The sequence below is a fragment of the Bos grunniens genome, chromosome 9 (genome assembly GCF_055505025.1).
Source record: "Bos grunniens cultivar Pamir isolate PY7600 chromosome 9, Bosgru_T2T1.0, whole genome shotgun sequence".
NCBI lineage: Eukaryota > Metazoa > Chordata > Mammalia > Artiodactyla > Bovidae > Bos > Bos grunniens.
The window spans coordinates 96385024-96407957 of record NC_141173.1 but is presented as its reverse complement, the minus strand read 5'-3'; the positions used below and the strand labels follow the sequence as shown (position 1 = coordinate 96407957).

General features: G+C 49.3%; 1 protein-coding gene across 1 annotated transcript in view; it reads left to right on the top strand.

The window, feature by feature from the left end:
* TAGAP (T cell activation RhoGTPase activating protein) overlaps window positions 1-22934 on the top strand; it is an 88256-nt gene that overhangs the window by 5111 nt on the left and 60211 nt on the right. The window contains exons 2-3 of the mRNA XM_086318587.1: window positions 9486-9568; window positions 18722-18880. Of these exons, the coding sequence (XP_086174713.1) occupies window positions 9486-9568; window positions 18722-18880 (242 nt within the window). The remainder of the gene's footprint in view (window positions 1-9485; window positions 9569-18721; window positions 18881-22934) is intronic.

Genomic DNA, 22934 nt, shown 5'->3' with positions numbered 1-22934 from the left:
CAACCAGTGTCCTCTGGAGTGACCCCCATGGGTCCTGCAGTAAGGGTCCTCCGTCCCACCTCACAGACCTGACCCCAGCCTCCCAGGCACCAGCCCGCCTCGAGGTTCCCCCATCAGCCAAATCCACACCTCCCACGGCAGAGTTCCTCTTCTGGGCCCTGACTCCTTTTCCAAACAGCTGTGCTCTCAGCGTTGACCCTTGTGGGAGGTTAGAAGAATCTCTCTAAGGCACAACTGACCGAAGGCTTTGGTAAAGCATTTGCCTTTTTAAAGAGGAGCTTCTCTGGTGAGCAGAAATACAGGCTATGTGGCAAAGAGAATAAAGAATTCAGTTTGGGACACAGTTTTAAAACAAGCATTTTAATTGAGTTATCATTCACATGCTCGGTGGTTCAGCCATCGCCACTAACTCCAGAACATTCCCATCACCCAAATCAGAATCCCCAGACATCAGCAGGGAACCCCCCGTCCCATTCTTCCCACCTCCTGGCAAGCATTAATCTACTTCCTGCCTCTAGAGATTTGTCTGTTCTAGACACTTCCTATAGGAGAAGGCAATGGCAACCCACTCCAGTACTCTTGCCTGGAGAATCTCATGGATGGAAGAGCCTGGTAGGCTACAGTCCACCGGATCGCAAAGAGTCGGACACGACTGAGTGGACTTCATGTCACAGATACTTTCTATAAATGGAATCATATAACACGTGGTCTTTGTGACTGGCTGCTTTCTCTTAGCACAATGTTTCCCGTGCCTGTTGTAGCTACATAGTACTATGTTCCCTGTTATGGCTGAATATTGTTTCACTGTGGGAATAGACCACATTTTGTTTATCCACTCATCAGTTGATGGACATTAGGTTGTTCTCATTTTTTTTTTTTTTTGGTGATTGGGAATAACGCTGCTATGTACATTCACATACAAGTTTTTGTGTGGACATAGATTTTCATTTCCCTTGGGTAGATACCTAGGAGCAGAATTGCTGGATCATAGGATGACAGAATGTAATATTTAAAATGGGAAATTTAGAAGAACCTATTAACTCATAGCATGTAGGTGACTGCCCACAGCCATCCCACCGCTTACAGCTGTGGGACCTCAGGCAAAGCACGTGACCTCTCCAAATTTCAGGTAGCTGTTTTGCTCTGTCTTTACTGTTACTCTTGTTTTGTATGTTAAATGTCTTTGGAAACACATTTGGCTCTCAGTTGTGTAGACAAACTAGGATATATACATAAACGTGTTTATAAACAGTGCATTGTGAGGTTGCTGAGCTTTTATCCCCACAGTCCATGTCAGGCAGGGTGGCCATTGACATGAACCATCCTGCATGCTGGTGTTGGGAATCAGGACAGTTCAGTTCAGTTCAGTTCAGTCACTCAGTCGTGTCCGACTCTTTGCGACCCCATGAATCACAGCACGCCAGGCCTCCCTGTCCATCACCAACTCCCAGAGTTCACTCAGACTCACGTCCATCGAGTCAGTGATGCCATCCAGCCATCTCATCCTCTGTCGTCCCCTTCTCCTTCTGCCCCCAATCCCTCCCAGCATCAGAGTCTTTTCCAATGAGTCAACTCTTTGGAATCAGGGCAGGCAGCCCCAAAATGTGCCTCAATGACATCTCGGTTATTTTGAATTCAAGTTACTTAAGAAATGGACAATGCAAGACGGAAACCCAACCCTGTGTTTCTTTGTCCTGCCAACTCCTCACAAATGCATTGCTTCTTGGTCTAAAAAGTATAAAAACTAAACCTGCTCTCATTTCTGTGGGACCTCCATGCCTGTGAATTAAAATGGGTTTTTATTTTCTCCCGTTAAACTGTCTTGTATCAATTTTACCATTAGTCCAGCCACAGGAACTGAAGAGGGCTAAGGGTGGGAGGGCCAGCACATCAGGGGATGGTTTGTTTATAGTGCCCTTTGAGGATCTTTGCAAGTGTTACTGCAGTGTAGGTACCTTCTGCTAAGTCGCTTCAGTCGTGTCCGACTCTGTGTGACCCCATAGACGGCAGCCCACCAGGCTCCGCCGTCCCTGGAATTCTCCAGGCAAGAACACTGGAGTGGGTTGCCATTTCCTTCTCCTCTCCTTAAAACTGGTCTTGCTCACAATTTTGTTGCACTAACATATTTCTTGCTTTCATCACTCTCCTGATCCAGAACTTTCCATGTGTATAATTTGAATCCTTAACCCCTTAGCCATCTGGCCATCCTTACTTTCCATTCTTACCTGCGTTCTCACTCACCCACTGACTCCTGGACACCCTCCGATTTCCTGCCCCACGGCCTTTGCTAGAACTTCTCCCCCTACCAGCCCATGCCTCTCCCCACCCACGCCTGCCACCATCTGCATCATCTACCCCAACACCATCTCAGATCAAAGGTCAGGTCACCCTTCCAGCAGGTTCTATCAGATCTGCTCCCACCAGCCCCAGCTCCATTCCAGAAATCACGTTTCCTCCCTGTGTTCCCATAACAGTCACAGCATTCTTCTAGAACATTCTTTCTGTGTTGTGATTATTTGAATACATGTCTTGTTACCACACTGTGAGTTTGTTATTGTAACACTGTCCTTCATGATGTAGCATTGCTAGGGCCTTGCAGATAGTAGATATTTAAAGTTTTTTGAGTTGAACAATTTGTACCCTTCAAAACAATGGGGTTTTCATAATATGTCCTTAAATAACAAGTATCACCATGCTACAAATCTGTAAAAATAAGAACTGTAAGTCCTGCATTCTGTTGTTAAGAGTCAGCTCATGTCAGCAGGCATACCTTGGTTGATTGCTGGTTATGTAAACTTGGGCAAATTCTGAATTCTTGGTGTTTCGATGTCCTTTTGGTAAAGATGAGAATAATAACTAACACCTCCGAGAGTAACTAGGAGGAAAACAAATGGGACCATCTACACAATCCCCTGGGAAGGTGCCTGACCTGCAAGAAGTCTTCAGTAACTATTAACTGTTACTCACCCCAAGGGGAATTTCCACTGGACTCTGCCAAGAGAAGTCTGGAAAATGGCCCTTTGGGTGCCGCAGTTACCAACTCTGACCAGAAGAAGGCGCCTAGCCTCCAGAGCTGTAATCATTTAGAGTCCAGCTAGAGCCCTGCAACAGAGAATTCTGTCTGGGGGTGGCGGGTAGAGGTGTTTAGAAACATCAAGAAAGCCTCGGATTTTAAAGGTCACCACAAGGGCGTTTGGCAAGTCCCACTGCGCCTCCATCTCCACCCACCACCTGTTTAAAAAGGGCAGTGGTGCTGAGGTGTGGGCCCAGGGACCCGCCAGGAAGAAACTGGGTCTGAAGCTGGGGACACATACTGGTTTTGAGATCATGATTTCTTCCAGGATTAGCTAAAGTGTATCCATCCAGCCTCGCTCGTGTGGTCACCTCCTGAATGTGGGATACAACAGGCCATGTGAAATATCTTTCCTGCCCTCTAGTTCCCCCGTTTCCTCCTCCAGACAGACTGTTCATCTGTTCCCTGGGCCTGAGCATCCCTGCCCACTCCCAAGTCCCACGTGCCCATTTTTATCGTTCAGTAGCTAAGTCCTGTCTGACTCTTTGCAACCCCATGGACTGCAGCATGCCAAGCTTCCCTGTCCTTCAGTATCTCCTGCCAGAGTTTGCCCAGGTTCATGTGCTTTGAGTCAGTGATACCATCCAACCATCTCATCCTCTGCTAACCCCCTTCTCCTTTGACCTTCAGTCTTTCGCAACATCAGGGTCTTTTCCAATGAGTTGGCTCTCTGCACCACATGGCCAGAGTATTGGAGCTTCAGCATCACTCTTTCCAATGAATATTCAGGGTTGATTTCCATTAGGATGGACTGGTTTGATCTCCTTGCAGTCCAAGGGACTCTTAAGAGTCTTCTCCAGCACCACAGTTGGAAAGCATCAATTCTTCTGCCTGACCTGCCCCAATCCTGCTGGTATTTCTAGGTCCCGCTCATAAGCCACCTCCTCCAGGAAGCCTGCTCTGACAGCTGTAATTCTGCTGAGCATCTCCCATTGGCGTTTCCATGCAGTCAGATATTATCCCCAGTGCTGCCTGTCAGAAGCTTCCCTTTTCACATAGCTGCCTGAGGACAGGACACGCCTCGTATGTGCCCTGCCAGTAGTCAATGCAGGATCTTGCATGGAGCACCATAGCTGGAACGACTGGAGAAGGGCCAGGTGTCTTGCCAGTGTGCGAGAACAAATGGATGGCTCCTTAATCTGCACCATAAACAGAGAAAAAAAACCTATTTCTTCCAACTCTGTAGTCAAAATATGACACATGAAAGCCACTGCAGTTATGTCTTATGTAGCTATGGTACCTTACCTGCTCAATTCCACACTGCTGCTGCTAAGTCGCTTCAGTCATGTCCGACTCTGTGTGACCCCATAGACGGCAGCCCACCAGGCTCCCCCGTCCCTGGGATTCTCCAGGCGAGAACACTGGAGTGGGTTGGAGTGGGTTGCCATTTCCTTCTCCAATGCATGAAAGTGGAAGTGAAGTCGCTCCGTCGTGTCTGACTCTTGCAACCCCATGGACTGCAGCTACAGGCTCCTCCGTCCATGGGGTTTTCCAGGGAAGAGTACTGGAGCGGGTGCCATCGCCTTCTCCCTCTTCCGCACTGTCAGTATGTATTGATGCTTTGTTCACTTGTGGTTGGCTTTATGCATTTAGCGTTTGGTGAGTAAGCCCACTAGATGCTAGATTGCTGGCCTCCACACTGCTGTCAGCCTTGTGCTAGGAAGACGGGGAGGGAGCAGATGTGCTCTGCCCACCAGGGACTCACGTCCACCATCACCAACGTCGTCTTGCACTTATACACACTTGGCCCTGGGCTACAAGACTCTGGGGAAAGGAGATGGAATAAGAAGATACCGTCTCTGTCTTGGGGACATGCTATCTGATGGGGACACAGCTAACCCAGGTTCCAGGCACTCAGGCTGTCAGCTTCTCAGAGGATCTGATGGAGGGCTTAGATAACAGACTTGATTTGATACTGTTCTGAGACAAGAACACTCGGAAGCCTGGAGTAGTGACAGTTCCCTGGGGGCCTAGTGGTTAGGATTCCAGGCTTTCACTACCATGGCCCGGGTTCAGCCCCTGTTTGGGGAACCACGGTCCCACAGTCTGTGTGGTGGCACAGCAAAAAATAAGTCAGTAAATAAAATTAAAAAAAATAGACAGCAAAGTTGTAGGGATGTGTTGAGGGAATTAGTAACCCTTTACGCCTACCTCCACCTCCCAAATCTCCTACCTGCTCTCTCATATTCTCATTTCCTTTCGTAAGAAAATAAAGTATTTCATTTCACAAGAAATCAGGCTTAGAAAACTGATTTAAATGAATATCCTATTCCTGTTGAAGGGGTAAGGAAAAGCAGGAGAGAACCCAGGGCGTGCCCATTTTACAGATCAGGAGACTGAGGCTCCATACAGAAGGCTCAGCAGCTTGGCTCAGCTCACAGGACAGGTGGCAGCACTCCAACCCAGACCTCCTGAGTTCAGACATCCCTCTCTCCTGGTCTTCACTTCCTTCTGTGTGCCAACTCAGAGCCCGAGTTACAGGGTATTTGGGGCCCTCTGCTGCCTCAGGGGATCCCAGCAGGATCAACTGTCATGAAGCCAGGTGGAGAGAGGCTGAGGTGGAAAACTGGTGTGAGGCCACCTCCACGCAGGCTCCCAGGGCCCAGCCAGCCCCCCAGCCAGTGGGCAGCACCAACCCCTACTCCTGCAGAACCTGCTGGAAGGCACAGAACCACCATGTCTGGAGCCAGGGAGCTCAGCCCACGCTTCAGGGCAACGGTGCGAGGGAAACAAAGAGCGTGACCTCCCTCTGGCTGAGGACTCAGGCGGCAACCCGCCCACCGAGGGCAGTGGCTGGCCCCCACAGTGGCATGGAGAGAGGCCAGTGTGGAGTGTGCCCGGCCCAGACAGTACCCGGCCCAGGGAGTGCCCGGGATGGTTCAAGAGCTTCCCATTGGCCTCTGTAGGTCCTGCCAGGCCCAGCATGAGCGTGTTTCTCATGCTCACAGCTTCCCTAACGAAGCTGGGTTTCCCTCTGCCGCTACTTTGCCTTTCTGGAAAGGGCAGCAGAAAAAGAATGACAAGATTTTGGGGAATCTTCCAAAGAGGCCTTGCCTGACCCCCAGAGCTGGATAGAGCAGACAGAGTTGTGAGGTCAGACCTTCTTGGGTTGCAGAGTAGGTTTCCAGCATCTTCAGCTTCACCCTACTTCCCCTCTTAGGAAAACCTGCTTTTAGGGAAAGAATAAATCACAGCCTGGAGGTTTAAATGAGTACGAGTGTCTTGTAATGTTATCTTTTATCGGGAGGCAGAAACCCTTTTGGATGGGAATGACTCTACAGGGTTGGCTTTTAGGCATAGCTGGGACACAGAACAGGTACTTCAGAGAAGAGAGCCCCCTCTTCACTCCCAACACCAGGCGGGTTAGAAGCCACTTCCTTTGTCCTTGTTCCAGTTCAGTCAGAAGGTTCTTCATGTACCTGCCACATGGTACTCTAGGGAGAGATGGCCCAGCCCACCAGCATATCTTCCTGGGGACCATTCACCTCGATTTTGCCATCTGCCTCCCTTCCTCCATACACATGTGAACTCCTCATCGTCCCCGTAAGTTCACCCAAAGCTAGAAAGCCATCCCTACCCCCATCACTCTACCCTGCAGGGTCAGCGTGGTTGATGACCATGAACTTTCTGTTTGACCTTGGCATGAGTTTTTGCATGTGATTATCAGAGAGTGGGTCCAATATTTAGATTTCTACCTGTAGTGAGATCTCATGACACGCCTAGAAAGAACCACATCACTAAATGCTGAGCCTAGACTGGGAAGGCCTGGGCACTGGACACCGGGAAGGCACGCAGTCCCCTCTGCTCCCGAACTAGTCACTGGACACCAGGAAGGCACGCAGTCCCCTCTGCTCCCGCACTAGCCGCCTGCAATCTGGGAGTGGCAGGTCCCCCTCCCCTGCCAGAGATCCCTCAATGCCTACAAAGTGGGAGGAAACAGTGTGTGTGCGTGCATGCTGTCCCTTCAGTCGCGTCTGACTCTTTGCGACTCCATGGACTGTATCCCGCCAGGCTCCTCTGTCCATGGGATGCTCCAGGGAAGAATACTGGAGTGGGTTGCCATTTCCTCCTCCAGGGGAGCTTCCCAACCCAGGGATCAGACCCCCATCTCCTGCATTGGCAGGTGGGTTCTTTTCCACTGGCGCTGTCTAGGAAGCCCCCAACAGAGGGTGTGAGATGTTTATAAAGCACAATAGATTGGAATAGAAGCCCCCACACACAATTAAAGCTGAAATGTGGCTAAAGTCTTTAACTGTGTGAATCACAACAAACTGGAAAATTCACTGAAGAGGTCAACAGGAGCTGGTTGGATGGCATCTCCAACTCAGTGGACATGCGTGCGTGTGCAGTTGGTTGTATCCAGCTCTTTGCAACCCTTCTGGACTGTCGCCTGCCAGGCTCCTCTGTCCATAGGGTTTTCCAGACAAGAAGAATGGAGCGAGTTGAGTTTGAAATGGAGATGGTGAAGAACAGAGACGCCTGGTGTGCCGCAGACCATGGGTCTCAAAGAGTCGGACACAACTTAGTGACTGAACGACGACAACAGTGTGGCAGAAATCTGTGGCCTTTCTCAGTAAAGTGCAAAACAAGACTCCTTCACACACACACAGCTAGGTATCATTGAGAAAACACTGCTGCTACTGCTAAGTCACTTCAGTCGTGTCCGACTCTGTGTGACCCCATAGATGGCAGCCCACCAGGCTCCCCCGTCCCTGGGACTCTCCAGGCAAGAACACTGGAGTGGGTTGCCATCTCCTTCTCCAATGCATGAAAGTGAAAAGTGAAAGTGAAGTCGCTCAGTCGTGTCTGACTCTTAACGACCCCATGGACTGCAGCCTACCAGGCTCCTCCACCCATGGGATTTTCCAGGCAAGAACACTGGAGTGGGGTGCCATTTCCTTCTCCAATGCATGAAAGTGAAAAGTGAAAGTGAAGTCACTCAGTCGTGTCTGACTCTTAGCGACCCCATGGACTGCAGCCTACCAGGCTCCTCCGCCCGTGGGATTTTCCAGGCAAGAGTACTGGAGTGGGGTGCCATTGCCTTCTCCAAGAAAACACTGGGGATCAGTATTTTGCAGAAATAAAACCAAAGTGCTGCTTAAGGGTTGTTGAATTGCCACATCTAAAAGAGGCTGAGTATACAACTTCAGCATCAGTGTCTCTAAATTGGGCCCAGGAATCAAGCCTCTTGACTGTACCAAATGGGCAAAAGATCTCTGGAGGGGGCGTTGTGGGCAGAGCCTAGGCAGGGACTCAGAGACCCAGCCTGACTGCACAGAGAGGGTGATGGAGCGGGGGGACTGGTGAGAAGCCCCCCTGCATCTGCCGTGCCGCAGGAGAGGGTGCTCAGGCCAGTTCCACCCGATGGTCTGGGTGTAGAGGTGCGGCCTCCCCACCTCCCCTGCTCTGAGGACTTGGTGTTTCCTGAGGGTGGCACTTCCCTTACAAAGGGGCAGAGCAGGGCAGCCCCCTCTCTTTGGGTTCTTCGCGCATTTTGGCTTTAATGAAAGATATTCCTATGGACATCTTTTGCAAGAAGACTTTGTGGATGCCTGTTTTCCCTTCTCTCGAGTACATTTGTACAGATGAAAGTTCTGATTATGATATTGTGATTTGTGACATGTAGATTTGGTCATTCAGATGAGTAATGCAGGACTTCCACTCACACGCTGTTTGGCAAAACTGATCTCAAGGACTTGTCTAGCAACACGGTGGCTAAGAAATTAGAGGAACGTGTGGCTATTAATATAGAGCTATTAAAAGTGAAGAAAGAATTGTTGTTGTTGTTGTTGTTGCTAAGTTGCATCCAACTCTTTGCAACCCCATGGACTGTAGCACACCAGGGTCCTCTGTCCTCCCAGAGTTTGCTCAAATTCATGTCCACTGAATCAGTGATGCCATCCAACTATCTCATCCTCTGTCGTCTCCTTCTCCTCCTGCCCTCAATCTTTCCCAGCATCAGAGTCTTTTCAAATGAGTCAGCTCTTTGCATCAGGTGGCCAAAGTATTGGAACTTCAGCATCAGTCCTTCTAAGGAATATTCAGGGTTGATTTCCTTTAGGATTGACTGGTTTGATCTCCTTGCTGTCCAAGGGACTCTCAAGAATCTTCTCCATCACTACAGTTTGAAAGTATCAGTTCTTCAGCACTCAGCCTTCTTTATGGTCCAACTCTCACATCCCATGACTACTAAAAAACCATTTGACTATATGGACCTTTGTCAGCAAAGTGAAGTCTCTGCGTTTAATACGCTGTCTAGGTTTGTTATAGCTTTCCTTCCAAGGGTTAGGGTTAGGCATTATGTTGGTGTAATCTCCACCATGAAACTGCGTGTGGAAATTAAAATGATTACAAGTGAAAAATATAATTGAAAAAAATAAAAAGACAACCCCACTCTGCTTTGTTTCTGCAGCTTGGGAGCCTGACCCAGCGCCACCCCTTGGTGCCAGCAACCGGACTGGGCAAGGTGTTCAGCAAGGCATGGCTCCCCGCCAGGTAAGTGGAGACCTCCCCACACCCCGCAGGGAACCACAGTAGTCAGATGGGGAGCCTCTCTGAGTGGAGGTGCTGCCTGGTTCTCTTCTCATTTCGTAGCCCATCACTAGGGGGTCTGTGTCTCCAGGGCACCATCCCTCCCACAACAGAACGGGTCATGCTAGTCCACATGAAGGTGGACCAAGCAAAGGCCTCAGTTTACCCCCAGGCACCAGGCACCACAGGGGCAGAGTGTTGTTGGGCTGCTCATTGGCTCACCCCTGGGGTCTTGGCATTATGTGGGTACCCTCCAAAAAGGACCAAAGAGCAGGAAAGAAACAGTTCACCAAAGTGAAAGGTGGAGCTGAGACTGATGTTTAAATTCAATCTTTTCTTTGCTGAACTGGTCCAAGTTGGATGAGTGTCCATGTACCTCCTAGGATCTCACTCACCCCAGGAGGTAACCAGGGCAGAACAGCAGCAAGGAACTCCTATTCTTAGGCATTTCCCATACGATGCTGCTCCCCGTCACCACGTTGCACCATTTACCCTCCAGCTCTCCTTGGGAATGGATCCAATTTTTATCCCAACAAAAGTGGAGGAGGTTGAGTAACTCATCACCGGATGACAAGGACTGGGAGCCCAGTTCAGATCTGAGTGACGCCAGAGTCTCAGGGCTTCCCTAAAACTCTCTGCACAGAGTGAGTTTACAGGGACCTAAAGCAGCATGGCAGGGCCCTGGGAAGATGACAAACAGAGCCCGCCCCAGGCAGTGGACGGCACGTGGCCAAGCCAGAGCACTCTCGGGGAAAGGAGGCCACCCCTGTGATTCCACAGTGGTGGCCTCCTTTATCCTCAGACCTCACGCTTGGGCACAGAGCCCCCATTCCAGGATGCCATGGACATAGAACTCACACCTACTGAAACACACGAGAAGGTTCCCAACTCATGCTGGGGGCCAGGCTGCACTTGAGAGCCCCCGGGACCCCTGTACAGTGCTCCCTCCCTTCCTCAGAGCCTCCCTGAATGTGAAAGCTTAGTTCTTGCAGACAGGTAGTTACTGCTTTCACACATCTCCTGGAAGCTTTTGGGCGGAAGCCATAGCACTTGATGGAAGATAAAATTTTCCATCTGTTTCTAAAATCCCTCACTATCTCCTGTCGTTTAAGAATGAAGGTCATACAGCTACCATCCTGATGGGAGCCTTTGAGTTGTTAGGTTTGATATCATGACTTTTGTGAAAGGATGGTTTGGGGGCAGGGATCAGAGGGCAGGAGAGGCCTGAGGGGACACGGCAGACACAGCCCCGCCTCTATCCACTCAGCATCACCTGGAAGAGGTGCTGATCTCAGAAGGTTGCCCTGGCAACAGAGCCGGTGCGGTGATCAGGATCCCAGGAGGGGAGGGGAGGCTGCCCAGAAGGGGCTGGGAGCAGAGCAGAACACTTAGGGGGCTTGCCTGAGGGTCACTGAGCTGAGTCAGCAACCCTGAGTCACAGACATGTGGGCTCACGAATGAGACACCATGTTGTCATTGTTGAGTAGCCAAGTCGTGTCCAACTCTTCCCGACCCCACGGACTGCAGCATGCCAGGCTTCTTTGTCCCTCACCATCTCCCAGAGTTCGCCCAAGTTCATGTCCATTGAATTGGTGATGCCGTCCAACCACCTCATCCTCTGTCACCCTCTTCTCCTTCTGCCTTCAGTGTTTCCCATCATCAGAGTCTTTTCCACGAAGACACCACAGGTGATGGCAGATTCTCTGGTAAAGTTATGGGAACTCATTGTCTCCATCAGGCAGATGAAGACGGCTTTCCTAGGCTCTCCAAACATGGGGGAGAGTGGACTGAAATCGTAGGTGATGCACTTGGCCTACAGGAGAGCAAGGGTACCTGGGGGTGGTCGGGGAACCACAGCATCCCACACAGCATGTGTTGCCTGGGAAGGCCACTCCTCACCCCTCCACTTGGGAGAAGATGCCCGAATCTCACAGGGTGGAGGGAGGCCAGCAGAAGCCCTTTGAGACTGTGGCTGGAGATGGTTAAATTCTGCTAGCTGGGTACCAAATATTTGAATCCACATATTATGATTTTAATCATCATCTTTAGTGGTTAAAACTTAGCATGAAGGTTTCAAAGAATATAGGGACTGTAATGGTCTCTCATAAGATAATATCCACAACAGGGAAGGATGAGAAAAATCAGGACTGAAAATCTGGTTAAGAGAAGAGACAATGATGGTGGGTGTTGAGTAAAACTCTCGAGTGGTTAAGCGTATTCCAGGAGATAAGTGAAAGTAAAGCGTGTCTGGCTTCACTAATGCAGACAGGTTACGTACCTTTCCCGCCACATCAGCACCTGTTTCACCCAGCGCTTTCAGGGGCTGCTTTCAGGAAAGAGAGCAGGTTCTTTCCTCCACTTACGGATCATCTACGACACGCAAGGCACTCTACTGCATTTCCTGCTGAGAGTATGGATAAATTCTGTTTGACTCAGCCAAGCTCATATCAAGCTTGAGGTCTGGAGGTGGTCCCATAGCCACCACCAGCGTGCTCCTACTTAGATACTCTTAGAGGTACCTGTATGTCTTAAAGCTAAATATCTGGTCACAGGGCAAGATAACCACATTTCTTTGGTAAGTCACTGGAAGCAGTGTGATTTGACTAATGAATCGGGTTGTTTATTGATCACAGAAAGCAGCACCTGGAAGTGTTAGTTGCCCAGTCATGTCTGACTCTTTGCGACCCCGTGAACTGTAGCCTGCCAGGTTCCCTTGTCCCCGGGATTCTCCAGGCAAGAATACTGGAGTGGATTGCCATTCCCTTCTCCAGGGGATCTTCCTGACCCAGGGATCAAACCTGGTCTCCTGCACTGCAGGTAGATTCTTTACCATCTGAGCCACAAGGGAAGGCCACTCCTGTAGCTACACTGTTTGCTCAAACCTCAACACAGATAACAGTAGCAATTAATTGTAACTATTATGGCTCAGATATGCAGATGACACCACTTATGGCAGAAAGTGAAGAGGAACTAAAAAGCCTCTTGATGAAAGTGAAAGAGGAGAGTGAAAAAGTTGGCTTAAAGCTCAACATTCAGAAAACGAAGATCATGGCATCCGGTCCCATCACTTCATGGGAAATAGATGGGGAAACAGTGGAAACAGTATCAGAATTTATTTTTTTGGGCTCCAAAATCACTGCAGATGGTGACTGCAGCCATAAAATTAAAAGACGCTTACTCCTTGGAAGGAAAGTTATGACCAACCTATTTAGCATATTCAAAAGCAGAGACTGCCAACAAAGGTCCGTCTAGTCAAGGCTATGGTTTTTCCTGTGGTCATGTATGGATGTGAGAGTTGGACTGTGAAGAAGGCTGAGTGCCAAAGAATTGATGCTTTTGAAGTGTGGTGTTGGAGAAGACTCTTGAGAGTCCCTTGGACTGCAAGGAAATCCAACCAGTCCATTCTGAAGGAGATCAGCCCTGGGATTTCTTTGGAAGAAATGATGCTAAAGCTGAAACTCCAGTACTTTGGCCACCTCATGCGAAGAGTTGACTCATTGGAAAAGACTCTGATGCTGGGAGGGATTGGGGGCAGGAGGAGAAGGGGACGACAGAGGATGAGATGGCTGGATGGCATCACTGACTCGATGAACATGAGTCTGAGTGAACTCCGGGAGTTGGTGATGGACAGGGAGGCCTGGCGTGCTGCGATTCATGGGGTCACAAAGAGTCGGACACGACTGAGCAACTGAACTGAACTGATTATGGCTTCCAGGTTATCTTGCCAGTTGACCCCTGGGACCAGATGTTTAGGTTTAGGAGGTTCAGGTACCTCTAAGAGTATCTAAGCACGAGCACCCTGGATGGTCTGGCTGTGGAACCACCTCCAGACCTCAAACTTGATATGAGCGTGGCCAAATCAAACAGAATTTACCCATCCTCTCAGCAAGGGATGTAGTAGAGCACTTTGCATACAGTAGGAGATCTGTAAGTGGCTGAAATATCCGCCCTACTTATCAGGGTGACCGCACCATTCAAATGCAAGTGACAGTGTTCATATGACATTTACCAAGTCCTGTGTGAATCAGGCTAACCACATCTTCTGACCTGATTTAGCTCGGAATTGGTTTTTGTGTCTAATCTTAATAGCCTAGCTTCCAGGCTGTCAATCAAACAACAGATTTACTGAGCACCTTCTGTGTACGTGACACAGAGCTGGATGCAGGGGAGCTGCGCGATGGATAAAACAAAGGCCCTGCTCTCGAAATGTTCCCACCATAGTGACAGGTGAACAAGTAACCACAGGAGAGCAAGACAGGTGTTCGAGACAGAGCAAGGTGCTGGCAAACTCCAAGGAAGCACCCCCTTGTGCCGAAGAGTCAGAGCTGGTTTCAGTTGGATGGAGAATGGATTCTGATAGACAAGAGGGAATTGGCCAGGCTAGAAGGGGCCACCGCAGGTACACAGGGACATGTCCTAAACGGCTAGTAGTAGTGTGTCATTTATACACTCGTGAAGTCCCTATGGAATAGTGAATCCTAGTTAGGAGACATAAAGTCCTTTGGGAGTCTGATTTTTTTAAATGATGTCCCCAGCCCCCATGAAGCCACCCTTGGACTCCTGTTTAGAAAATCCTCCTGCAGGATATTTAGAGTCTGGAGACCTGGCTTTATCTCCTCCAGTCAACATTTATCTTCTGTTCCTCACATTTCTGAGCCTTGGGTTGCCCATCTATAAATAGGGCTCACGGATTCCTGCCTGACTCACCAAGTAGATGAGAATTAAAATCAAGAAAGGCCATGTGGGCAAAGAGTAGTCTAAACTCTAAACCATCTGAAAGCCATGTATGAATTTTAGAGAAAATATTAGAGAACTAATGATAACACAATGATAACTAATGATAACACAAGGGCTTCCCTTGTGGCTCAGCTGGTAAAGAATCTGCCTGCAATGTGGGAGAACTGGGTTTGATCCCTGGGTTGGGAAGATACCCTGGAGAAGTAAAAGGCTACCCTCTCCATTATTATGGCCTGGAGAATTCCAAAGGGGTTGCAAAGAGTCAGACATGACTGAGCGACTTTCGCACTTTCACACGATGATAACATCACGGGAGGAAAAGAGGCTCAGACCACAAGAGCCCTGAGAATCTCAGAGGCAGCGGCAGCTCTGCAGCATTTTAAGTCTGGGACTAGATCAAGCTCATACACTTAAAAAAATCCCCAGAGAGTTATGTGGAGGATGGAGGGGCTCAGAGAGTCAGGGGAATTCAGGTCTGAGACGAGGAAACCCGGAGAAACTATTGAGTTATGCAGGACAAGGCTTACACCCAGACTTCAGGGGAAAACACCTTGAAACAGAGTGCCTGGAGAGAGAGAGGTGTGTCTACATCTTTACTCAGGGCGGCTCCTAAAGCAGGCCACCCCAAGGTCCTGGGGAACAGAAGGCCCACGTCTCGGCTGCCTCTAAACCCCAGCCCCCTGCGACACATGACCTCAAGCTCAGGCTTTCTACTGCTAAAATCAGTTTAAGAGCACTTTGTTCCTTTTGAAAAACCACCAGTCACTCAGAGAACCCCTAAATGCTTCATCGTTCTCCATTCCTTATGTCAGATCTAGAGAGAGATGGAGTTCAGGTCAGAGAGTTGGACTAGAGTAGCCTGGTACCTGGCCCTTCCAGTGAGTGCTCCCTATGAGCATACTCACTCTGCTTCCATGAGAAACTTCTTTCTTCCCCTTCTTGAAGCAAAGTGGTGCTGGAGAAGACTTTTGAGAGTCCCTTAGACTGCAAGGAGATCAAACCAGTCAATCTTAAAGGAACTCAGTCCTGAATATTCATTGGAAGGACTGATATTGAAGCTGAAACTCCAAAACTTTGGCCACCTGATGCAAAGAACTGACTCATTGGAAAAGACCCTGATGCTGGGAAGGATTGAAGGCAGGAGGAGAAGGGGACAACAGAGGATGAGATGGTTGGATGGCATCACTGACTCAATGGACATGAGTTTGAGCAAGCTCTGGGAGTTGGTCATGGACAGGGAGGCCAGGCATGCTACAGTCCATGGGGTCACAAAGAGTCAGACACGACTGAACGGACTGACTTGAAGCATGCTCGCAAGCTTGCTCAGGCCAGGAGCTGACTCTGAGTCCAGCAGGGGCCTTCAATGTACTATATAAGTCCCCAGGTCAGGGTCTAGGGCAGCGGCTCGGGTCTCATAAAGCGCAGGCAGCCAGCACTTTCACTGTGAGAAGCCGCCATCCGGCCCCACTTGGCTGGAAACTCATCACTACGTGGAAAGGCAAAGGGCAACGTTATTTCCATTCAGCATGTATTTGCTACATCACTGGTTTCCTATTTCAGCACGTTTAAAAAATTTCCCCTCAGGGGAGAGTGCTGAGGCGCCTTTGTTGTGAAGTATGGTTAACACGAGGTGCTTTTTTTTTCATGACGTCACTCAGAGTAGGTCTCTGTGTATAGGAAAAGTAAAGCCTCTGTGGCTGTACAGTCCTCTGGGATATCAAAGAAATGCAGAGAAGAGGGAAGGGATGGTTAAGGGGAAGAGCAGTGAAATGTGAGGGGAAAGAAAAAACAGTGTCTAGACCAACATCAAAATGTGGAAAAGTGCTTGGCGGGGGCAGCATTCTAAAAAAGAAACCTCACCTACTTCCTCTTGCTGGTCATGGCTTATCTCTGTGTCCATAGTTTTTAAAGCTGAAATGAATAATTATCTGACAGGTTTAGATCTGTTACTCTCAATATAGCTTGTAACATCAGATTTTAAATATTCAAATATTTTGCTCAAATCATCAGAGGCTCTGTATTAATGTTTTTATGTGCTCTAAAGCTGCAGGTGACTAAGGCTGAAAAGAGGCCAGCAGTCAGAGCATTGCCCTCCTGTGTTTAAATAAATGCTTAGAATCACTTGACATTTAATAAGATGCTGGCTTTCTGGCTTTTTAAATAGCTGGCAGGGACGCTGGGCCAACATTCCTGTATGGTGCTGGTGGACCACCCCCTTGGACACAGCAAGACTTCTGCCATTTTTCCACAGACCCCACCACTCCCCATTACACACCACAACCATTCACTTTGCCCACCTGGCACCCAGGCATTTGAGGGTGCAGCCTCTGGGTCAGGCAGTGAGGCAGGCTCTGCTGGGTGTAGCCAAAGTTGTCCTTTGTACTAGTGAGCTTCTGTCCCTCCAACATATGAAAATAATTAGGCATTTCCAAATAAACTCAGAGGCAACCAAAATACATTTATTTATCTCTTTTTAAACAATGTGGATTTTTTTAAATGTATTTAACCATAGTTGATTTACAATGTTGTGTTAGTTTCAGGTATACAGTTTCAGATCCTTTTCCATTATAGGTTATTACAAGATACTGAATATAGTACCCTGTGTTATACAGAAAATCCTTGTCATTTATTTTATATAAAGGGGTGAAAGTGAAAGAAAGTGAAGTCGCTCAGTCGTGTCTGACTCTTTGCAGCCCCATGGACTGTTGCTTACCAGGCTTCTCCTTCCATGGGATTTTCCAGGCAACAGTACTGGAGTGGGTTGCCATTTCCTTCTCCATATATAAAGTGGTATGTGTCAGTTAATAAACACAGAAGGGAGTTCTAGTTCCTGGGTCCTGTGGTTTGAGTCCCAATTTCTCTACCCTTGGGCTTCCAGGGGCTCTCTATTTAGGGGCTTCGCCGGTGGCTCAGATGGTAGAGAATCCACCTACAATGCAGGAGACATCAGTTCGATGTCCCTGGCTGGGAAAGATCTCCTGAAGAAGGGGATGGCTACCCACTCCAGTATTCTTGCCTGGAGAATTCCATGGACAGAGGAGCCTGCCAGGCTACACTCTACAGGTGGCAAAGAGACACAGACAGACTAAGTGACTAACACTTCTCTACCCTGGTTCCCTCCCTGAATAGTTAAGTAACCATCAACCAAGAGCTGGAAAGGCTCTACGGCACACACCCCCAGGCTTCACCCGGGTCCCCATCATTTCTGGACCGGAGCTTGTGCTGAGAGTAACTAAGTGAAGGCAGTGGGAGGTGTGGGGTGGGTGGAAAGGTCAGGAGGCAGAGTGGGGTTAACCAGCGGGAACTCTTCATCAGGGCACTCCGTCAAAGATTCGTGCCACATATCATTGATTTCTGGAGAATGCAGAGTATTGAAAATGTTCACGTTTGCTTTAAATAACAGAAATGTGTCCTTAAGCCCCAGCACAGCTTTATTCAGACAACACATCTGAATTAAACAGAAGGTTCCCTGTATAAAAGTTCTGCCTCCAAGAGTCAGTACTGCCGCCTTTAGGATGGAAGGAATGTGAGCAAAATGTTCAAGCAACCGTAAAACAGGCCAAGCAGGCAGCCATCTTGGTAGGCTAATTCCCGAGTCACACAAAAGAGTTGCGCGCCTCGCCTTCTCTCCTTCCACGCACGCACGTAGGCACGTGTGCACGCACGCACGCACGCACACTGAGGTCATCCATGTCTGCTGGAAACTGAGTGAATGACCAGGAAGTGAACAACCAACAGGAACTGAGTGGTCCCAACTTGCTAAGAATCACAAGGAGAAGGTGCTGGAATCAAGTCATGCGTTTCCACGGTTTACTCTCCACGCTGCAGAATCATGCTGTGCAGGAAAACCACTGATTTGGAGTCATAAGATTAGATTTCACTGTAGGCTAAACCTGACCACTACGACCTTTAGGGAAAACTTTTCCTCAGTCAGGCAGCCCGAGCTTCCCGCCCATGTGCCACAAATGAGTGACAGCGACGCCACCTCACTGCTCCCCTCGGCTTCCCCGCACCTGGACGCCCAGCCAGCCTGTTTGCAGCCTCAGTTCACCTCCTGGTGACACGAAAAGGTTTGGGACGCATTGCCTTGGGTTAAAATTCTCGCAGAAATTCTCAACCGTTAGATTATAAGCATGTATTCGCTATTCACTGACGCAGGACCAACATTTCTTGACTGATGATGCTTGATTGTAAATCCAGTTTTGAAGAAAAAAATAAACAGCAACTTGCAGTTAGCCTCTTCACTGTTTTCCCTCCTAATTTCCACCCCAGTTAAGCCAGACTCCTGGTGACATGCTGTTCTGAGCTGTGTCTCCTCACATCCTATCTGTCTACCGACCACTATCCCTTAGAGGCTCATTCCTACTCTCTTCCACCCAGGAAAGGCCTGGCATCCGCAGTGTCCCTCCAGCAGCTGGACCTGCCCACCCAGCAGACAGAGTCTATCCTCCAGTGCCCCGTGGTGCTGACTCAGGGCCCCAGGACCAAGGAGAGGCACCTCTTCCTCTTCAGGGACTGGCTGGTCGTCGCCAAGCAGAGGTAAGTCACACGACTGGCACTGTCTTCCTGTCTGTGAAAAGGCACTTTCTTTCCGAGTCCCCACTGCCTGAAGGCATCTCAAAGAGAGCTCCCCCTTCATTTGACAAATGAGACCATGAGACTGGAGAGGCTGCCTGCCTCAGGCAACATCACAGGTGTAGCAGGTTGAAAGCTAGTAGGGCGGTTAGGGTATAGGAGAGCCATCATTTAAAAAGAACTCTTAGTGAACTTGATCTGTTGGGTTGCTAAGAAGTGCTTAAAGTGTTCACAGCAACAAATTTGAAATCAGAAAGTTAGAAACTCAGTAATTAAGTTCATGTTAATTACCATGATAATCATATTTCTCTGGGGGAAAATATGCAATTATACGTCCTCAACGTTTCTATTAGATCAGGAGAGGCTACATCAAAAGAAGGGCAGTATTAATTTTCTGACTTGTAGGCTAAGTGTGTATCAGCAATGTCTCTTGATTTCTTTCCCATTCCCCAGAAGGAACACATGCTTGTATGCTCCTTTGCCTCAATCTGCTCTGGGCAGAGAGGGAAGGAAAAAGACCAGGTCCCTCTACCCCACTCCTCACGTGGAGCCTGTCCCTTCTCTCCTCCCCTCGCCACAGTGTCTGATAGATTAGCTGCACCCAAGTGAGAAATGGGACCAATGATCACCCAGCAACTAAGTAACTCTCTTCATTTCCTCTGGGACAGGGCAGGAGGGTGCCCAAGAGGCTGGTAGTGGGTGAAGAATACCCCCGGCAGAGCCAGGAAGATGACCTGGACCAGCGGGGATAAACCACCCAGTGGATAGCACCCTGCCCCACCTTGCCACCTACCTGCCCTACCCTCCTGTCCTTTGGTTTGAGGGGGTTCCTCTCCTCCTTCCAGATGGCCCACAAAGCTTAAAGGGAATAAAAAACAACTTTTCCTGGGTAGGGAGAAGGGGGGCACTGGCCTTGAGCAGTTTCCAAGGTGGCAGCCCAAACAAGGAGTGGTGGCAGGAGCCGCTTGGCCAGGCCACCAGTTGACTTTGGCTGCAAGAGGATGTCTGATTCTGAATGAGGGACACAGCGGCCCTGAGGATGGGACCCAGGGCACCCGGGGTATGACCCCCTGACCACGAATGCACCTGAGCTCCAGTTCAATCCCAGGGCAGTGACTACCTGGAGGAAAGTCACCTTGGAGCCTGCTCATTTGCCTTCTGGAAATGAGCTATGCCTGCCAGCTTCTGCGTCTTTTATTGCCACAGCAGAATTCAGAGAGCACGAGACTCAAGTGTGTTACTGGGCCCGAGTGCCTGGGGAACACCCACCTCACTTTCGGAACTGAGCACCTGCCAGGCACATCACGCGTGTCAGCTGGCTTAATCCTCCCAACCCATTTCACAGATGAGGAAGTTAAAGCTCAGAGAGACTGAGTGCTTGTCGCAAGTCCCCCGAGAGGAAGTAGCGGAAGCAAGCCTAACACTTGCACCCTGTTTCTCAGAGGGCAGCACCCGGATCCCGGGGGGAAGCTCTCTGACTTGAGCTGCACTTCCCAGGGGCACATGCACATCAAATAGGATTCCACGGATTTTTCAGAAAGAAAAGGGTTCGGGGGATGTGTGACAGCCTTCCGCAAATTCCACATTGGCAAAGGAAAGTTGGGATGGGGCTGCTGAACATAGACTTTAGAGACTTGTGGGATTGATTCCTCAGGGAAAGCGTGGGCCCCCAGGGGGAAGTTCTCATGTCCACAGTCAGCTCAGGGTCTTCATGCAAAGTGCAGGCCAGAGCCGTGGAAACGATTTGAGAGACCTGGGGTTGTCTGTGCAGCAGTGGAGGGAAAGACCCTCCTTTGCATGGATGATGACTGGATGGGGGCGGTGGGAAGGGTATTGTACTTCTGTCTTATAAGAAGGAAAGCATTTGCAAATTTTTTATACTTTCATTTAATTTCCCTTGAAAAGTTCTATTTTAAGCTTTGGGGGAAAACGTGCCCGTTTTAAAGAGCTTCTCACACCTACCCACCATGATTAATTTTCTTAGATGCTTAGAGATTTCAAAGAATTCAAAACGTATCTGGCATCCTCCCCTCATATTCGTCCAAGCCAGGGAAGTGTTGTTTTCAGAACCCCGAGAAATCCCCCGAGGCACAAACAGCAGCTGGGGAAGTCCTGCCCAGCACATCCCGAGAAAGTGAAGCGGCCCCTTCCTGCCTGGTCCGCACAGAGCGCTGTGCAGGCTGCTGAATCATTCCTCGCTTTCATTCAAACAAACACCTCAAGTCCTTCCTCAAAAGGCTCGCTCCTGCCCGCAGTCAGGGGAGAAACCCAAAGATGCGCACAGGGTGTGGGCATCTGTTCACAAGGCCAGTCCGCCACACGGGCTCTGCACCAAGAGGGGCGCTGTGGGTCGGCTGCAGGCACCTGGTCCCAGCATCCTGAGACCTTGCCAGACCCAACCACGTGGCCTCCCCGGCTGCAGGGCTGCAGCCAAGCCCGGACCTGAGCCTTCACACACTGCTTAGAAAGGATAACACAGGAACCCTCTTCCTCTTCCCAAAGGAGTCAGGCTGACAGCAGTTGCTGAGTAGGTGGATCAGATGTCCACACACTCCCATGGCCCAGCCCTCGAACCCACTGCGTCGTCTCCTCTAATGGACTTTGTGCTTCTGTCCCAGCTGTTCCTGCCACCTGGGAGGCTGCACCCCTCTTCCCGTGGCCAGCTCTAACCCAGGCTTAGGGACACAGCTCTGTGCACAATCAAAGCATATGCTCTGGAACTGCACTGTTCTATATGCCTCAGTTTTCTCATCTGTAAAGTGGGGATAAAAATAGCACCTCCCTCATAGAGTGGCTTGGGGTGGGGATCAAAAGGGTGGCTACATGTACAGAGCTTAGAATGGGCCTGGCACTCATGTTAAGCCAGGAGTCCCCAATCTTTTTGGCACCAGGGGCTGATTTTGTGGAAGACAATTTTCCCACAGGCTAGGGAGTGGGGAGTGGTTTCAGGATGATTCTCATAAGGAGCGCGCACAACCTGGATTGCTCGTAAGCCCGGTTCACAATAAGATTTGCGCTCCTTTGAGAATCTAACGCCCCTGCTGATTTGACAGGAGGCAGGGCTCAGGCAGCAGCTGTAAATACAGATGCAGCTTTAGTCGCCCACCATTCACTTCCTGCCGTGTGGCCACGGACAGGTAGTGGTCCATAACCCAGGGGACGGGGACCCCTGTGTAAAGCATTTGCTATGAAGAACAGTCACTTTCTCAAGTGCTTTCCAGGAAGGACTCTGAGGCCCCACCTTTGGCCCAGAGGGAGCAGAGAAGAAAGCTCATAGCTCTCACTAGCCTGGAAGTTAATTGTTAATAATTAATGATTAACTAACTAGTCACTACTAGCGTTGTAGAGGGTGTGCTCTGCCTGAGTCATTCTGCTGTGTCTGGTGGTGATAGAGTCCAAGCTCTCAGGCTCTTTATAATCTGATAGGAGAGGTATGGTGGACAGAAGGGAAGGAATGATGACTGATTCTTGAGTCTGCTTTAGTTTGGATTGTTGTTTTTAATTCAAAGAGTGCAACTCCTCTATGTTTGGAAAGTGTAGTCAATTTATCTAATTTAGTTTAGAGCAGAATGTTCTACTAAGTTTTTAGGATATAGTTGGTACCATGTTCAACTATGCATAATGAGCTATTTTAAAGAAATTTTGCTATATTTTTACAGGGTTTGATATCTGATTTTTAGAACTGTGAGCCGCATGGTTACTTTCCGATCAGTGTGATTAGCATCAGTGAGTGAAAATCAATAACAGTCTATTGCAATCTATTGGCAAGAACACGCCCTTTGCCTCCACAGCCAAAGGGAAATGTTTTCAGTTGCATTTTACTGTAAATAGTGTGAGACACAAAGAAGTTAAGTGTATTTCATAACATGCCCAGTTGTTTTGAAATGTCCTTAACCCAGAGCAATAGCAGTTCACGGTTGGTAATAACCACCCCCAGGACTGGCTGCAGAGCGTGGGGTGAAATGAAAATGTGGGGTGCTCGGTTCAAAGAGCAGAAAATGAAGCCGAGCACAGGGGT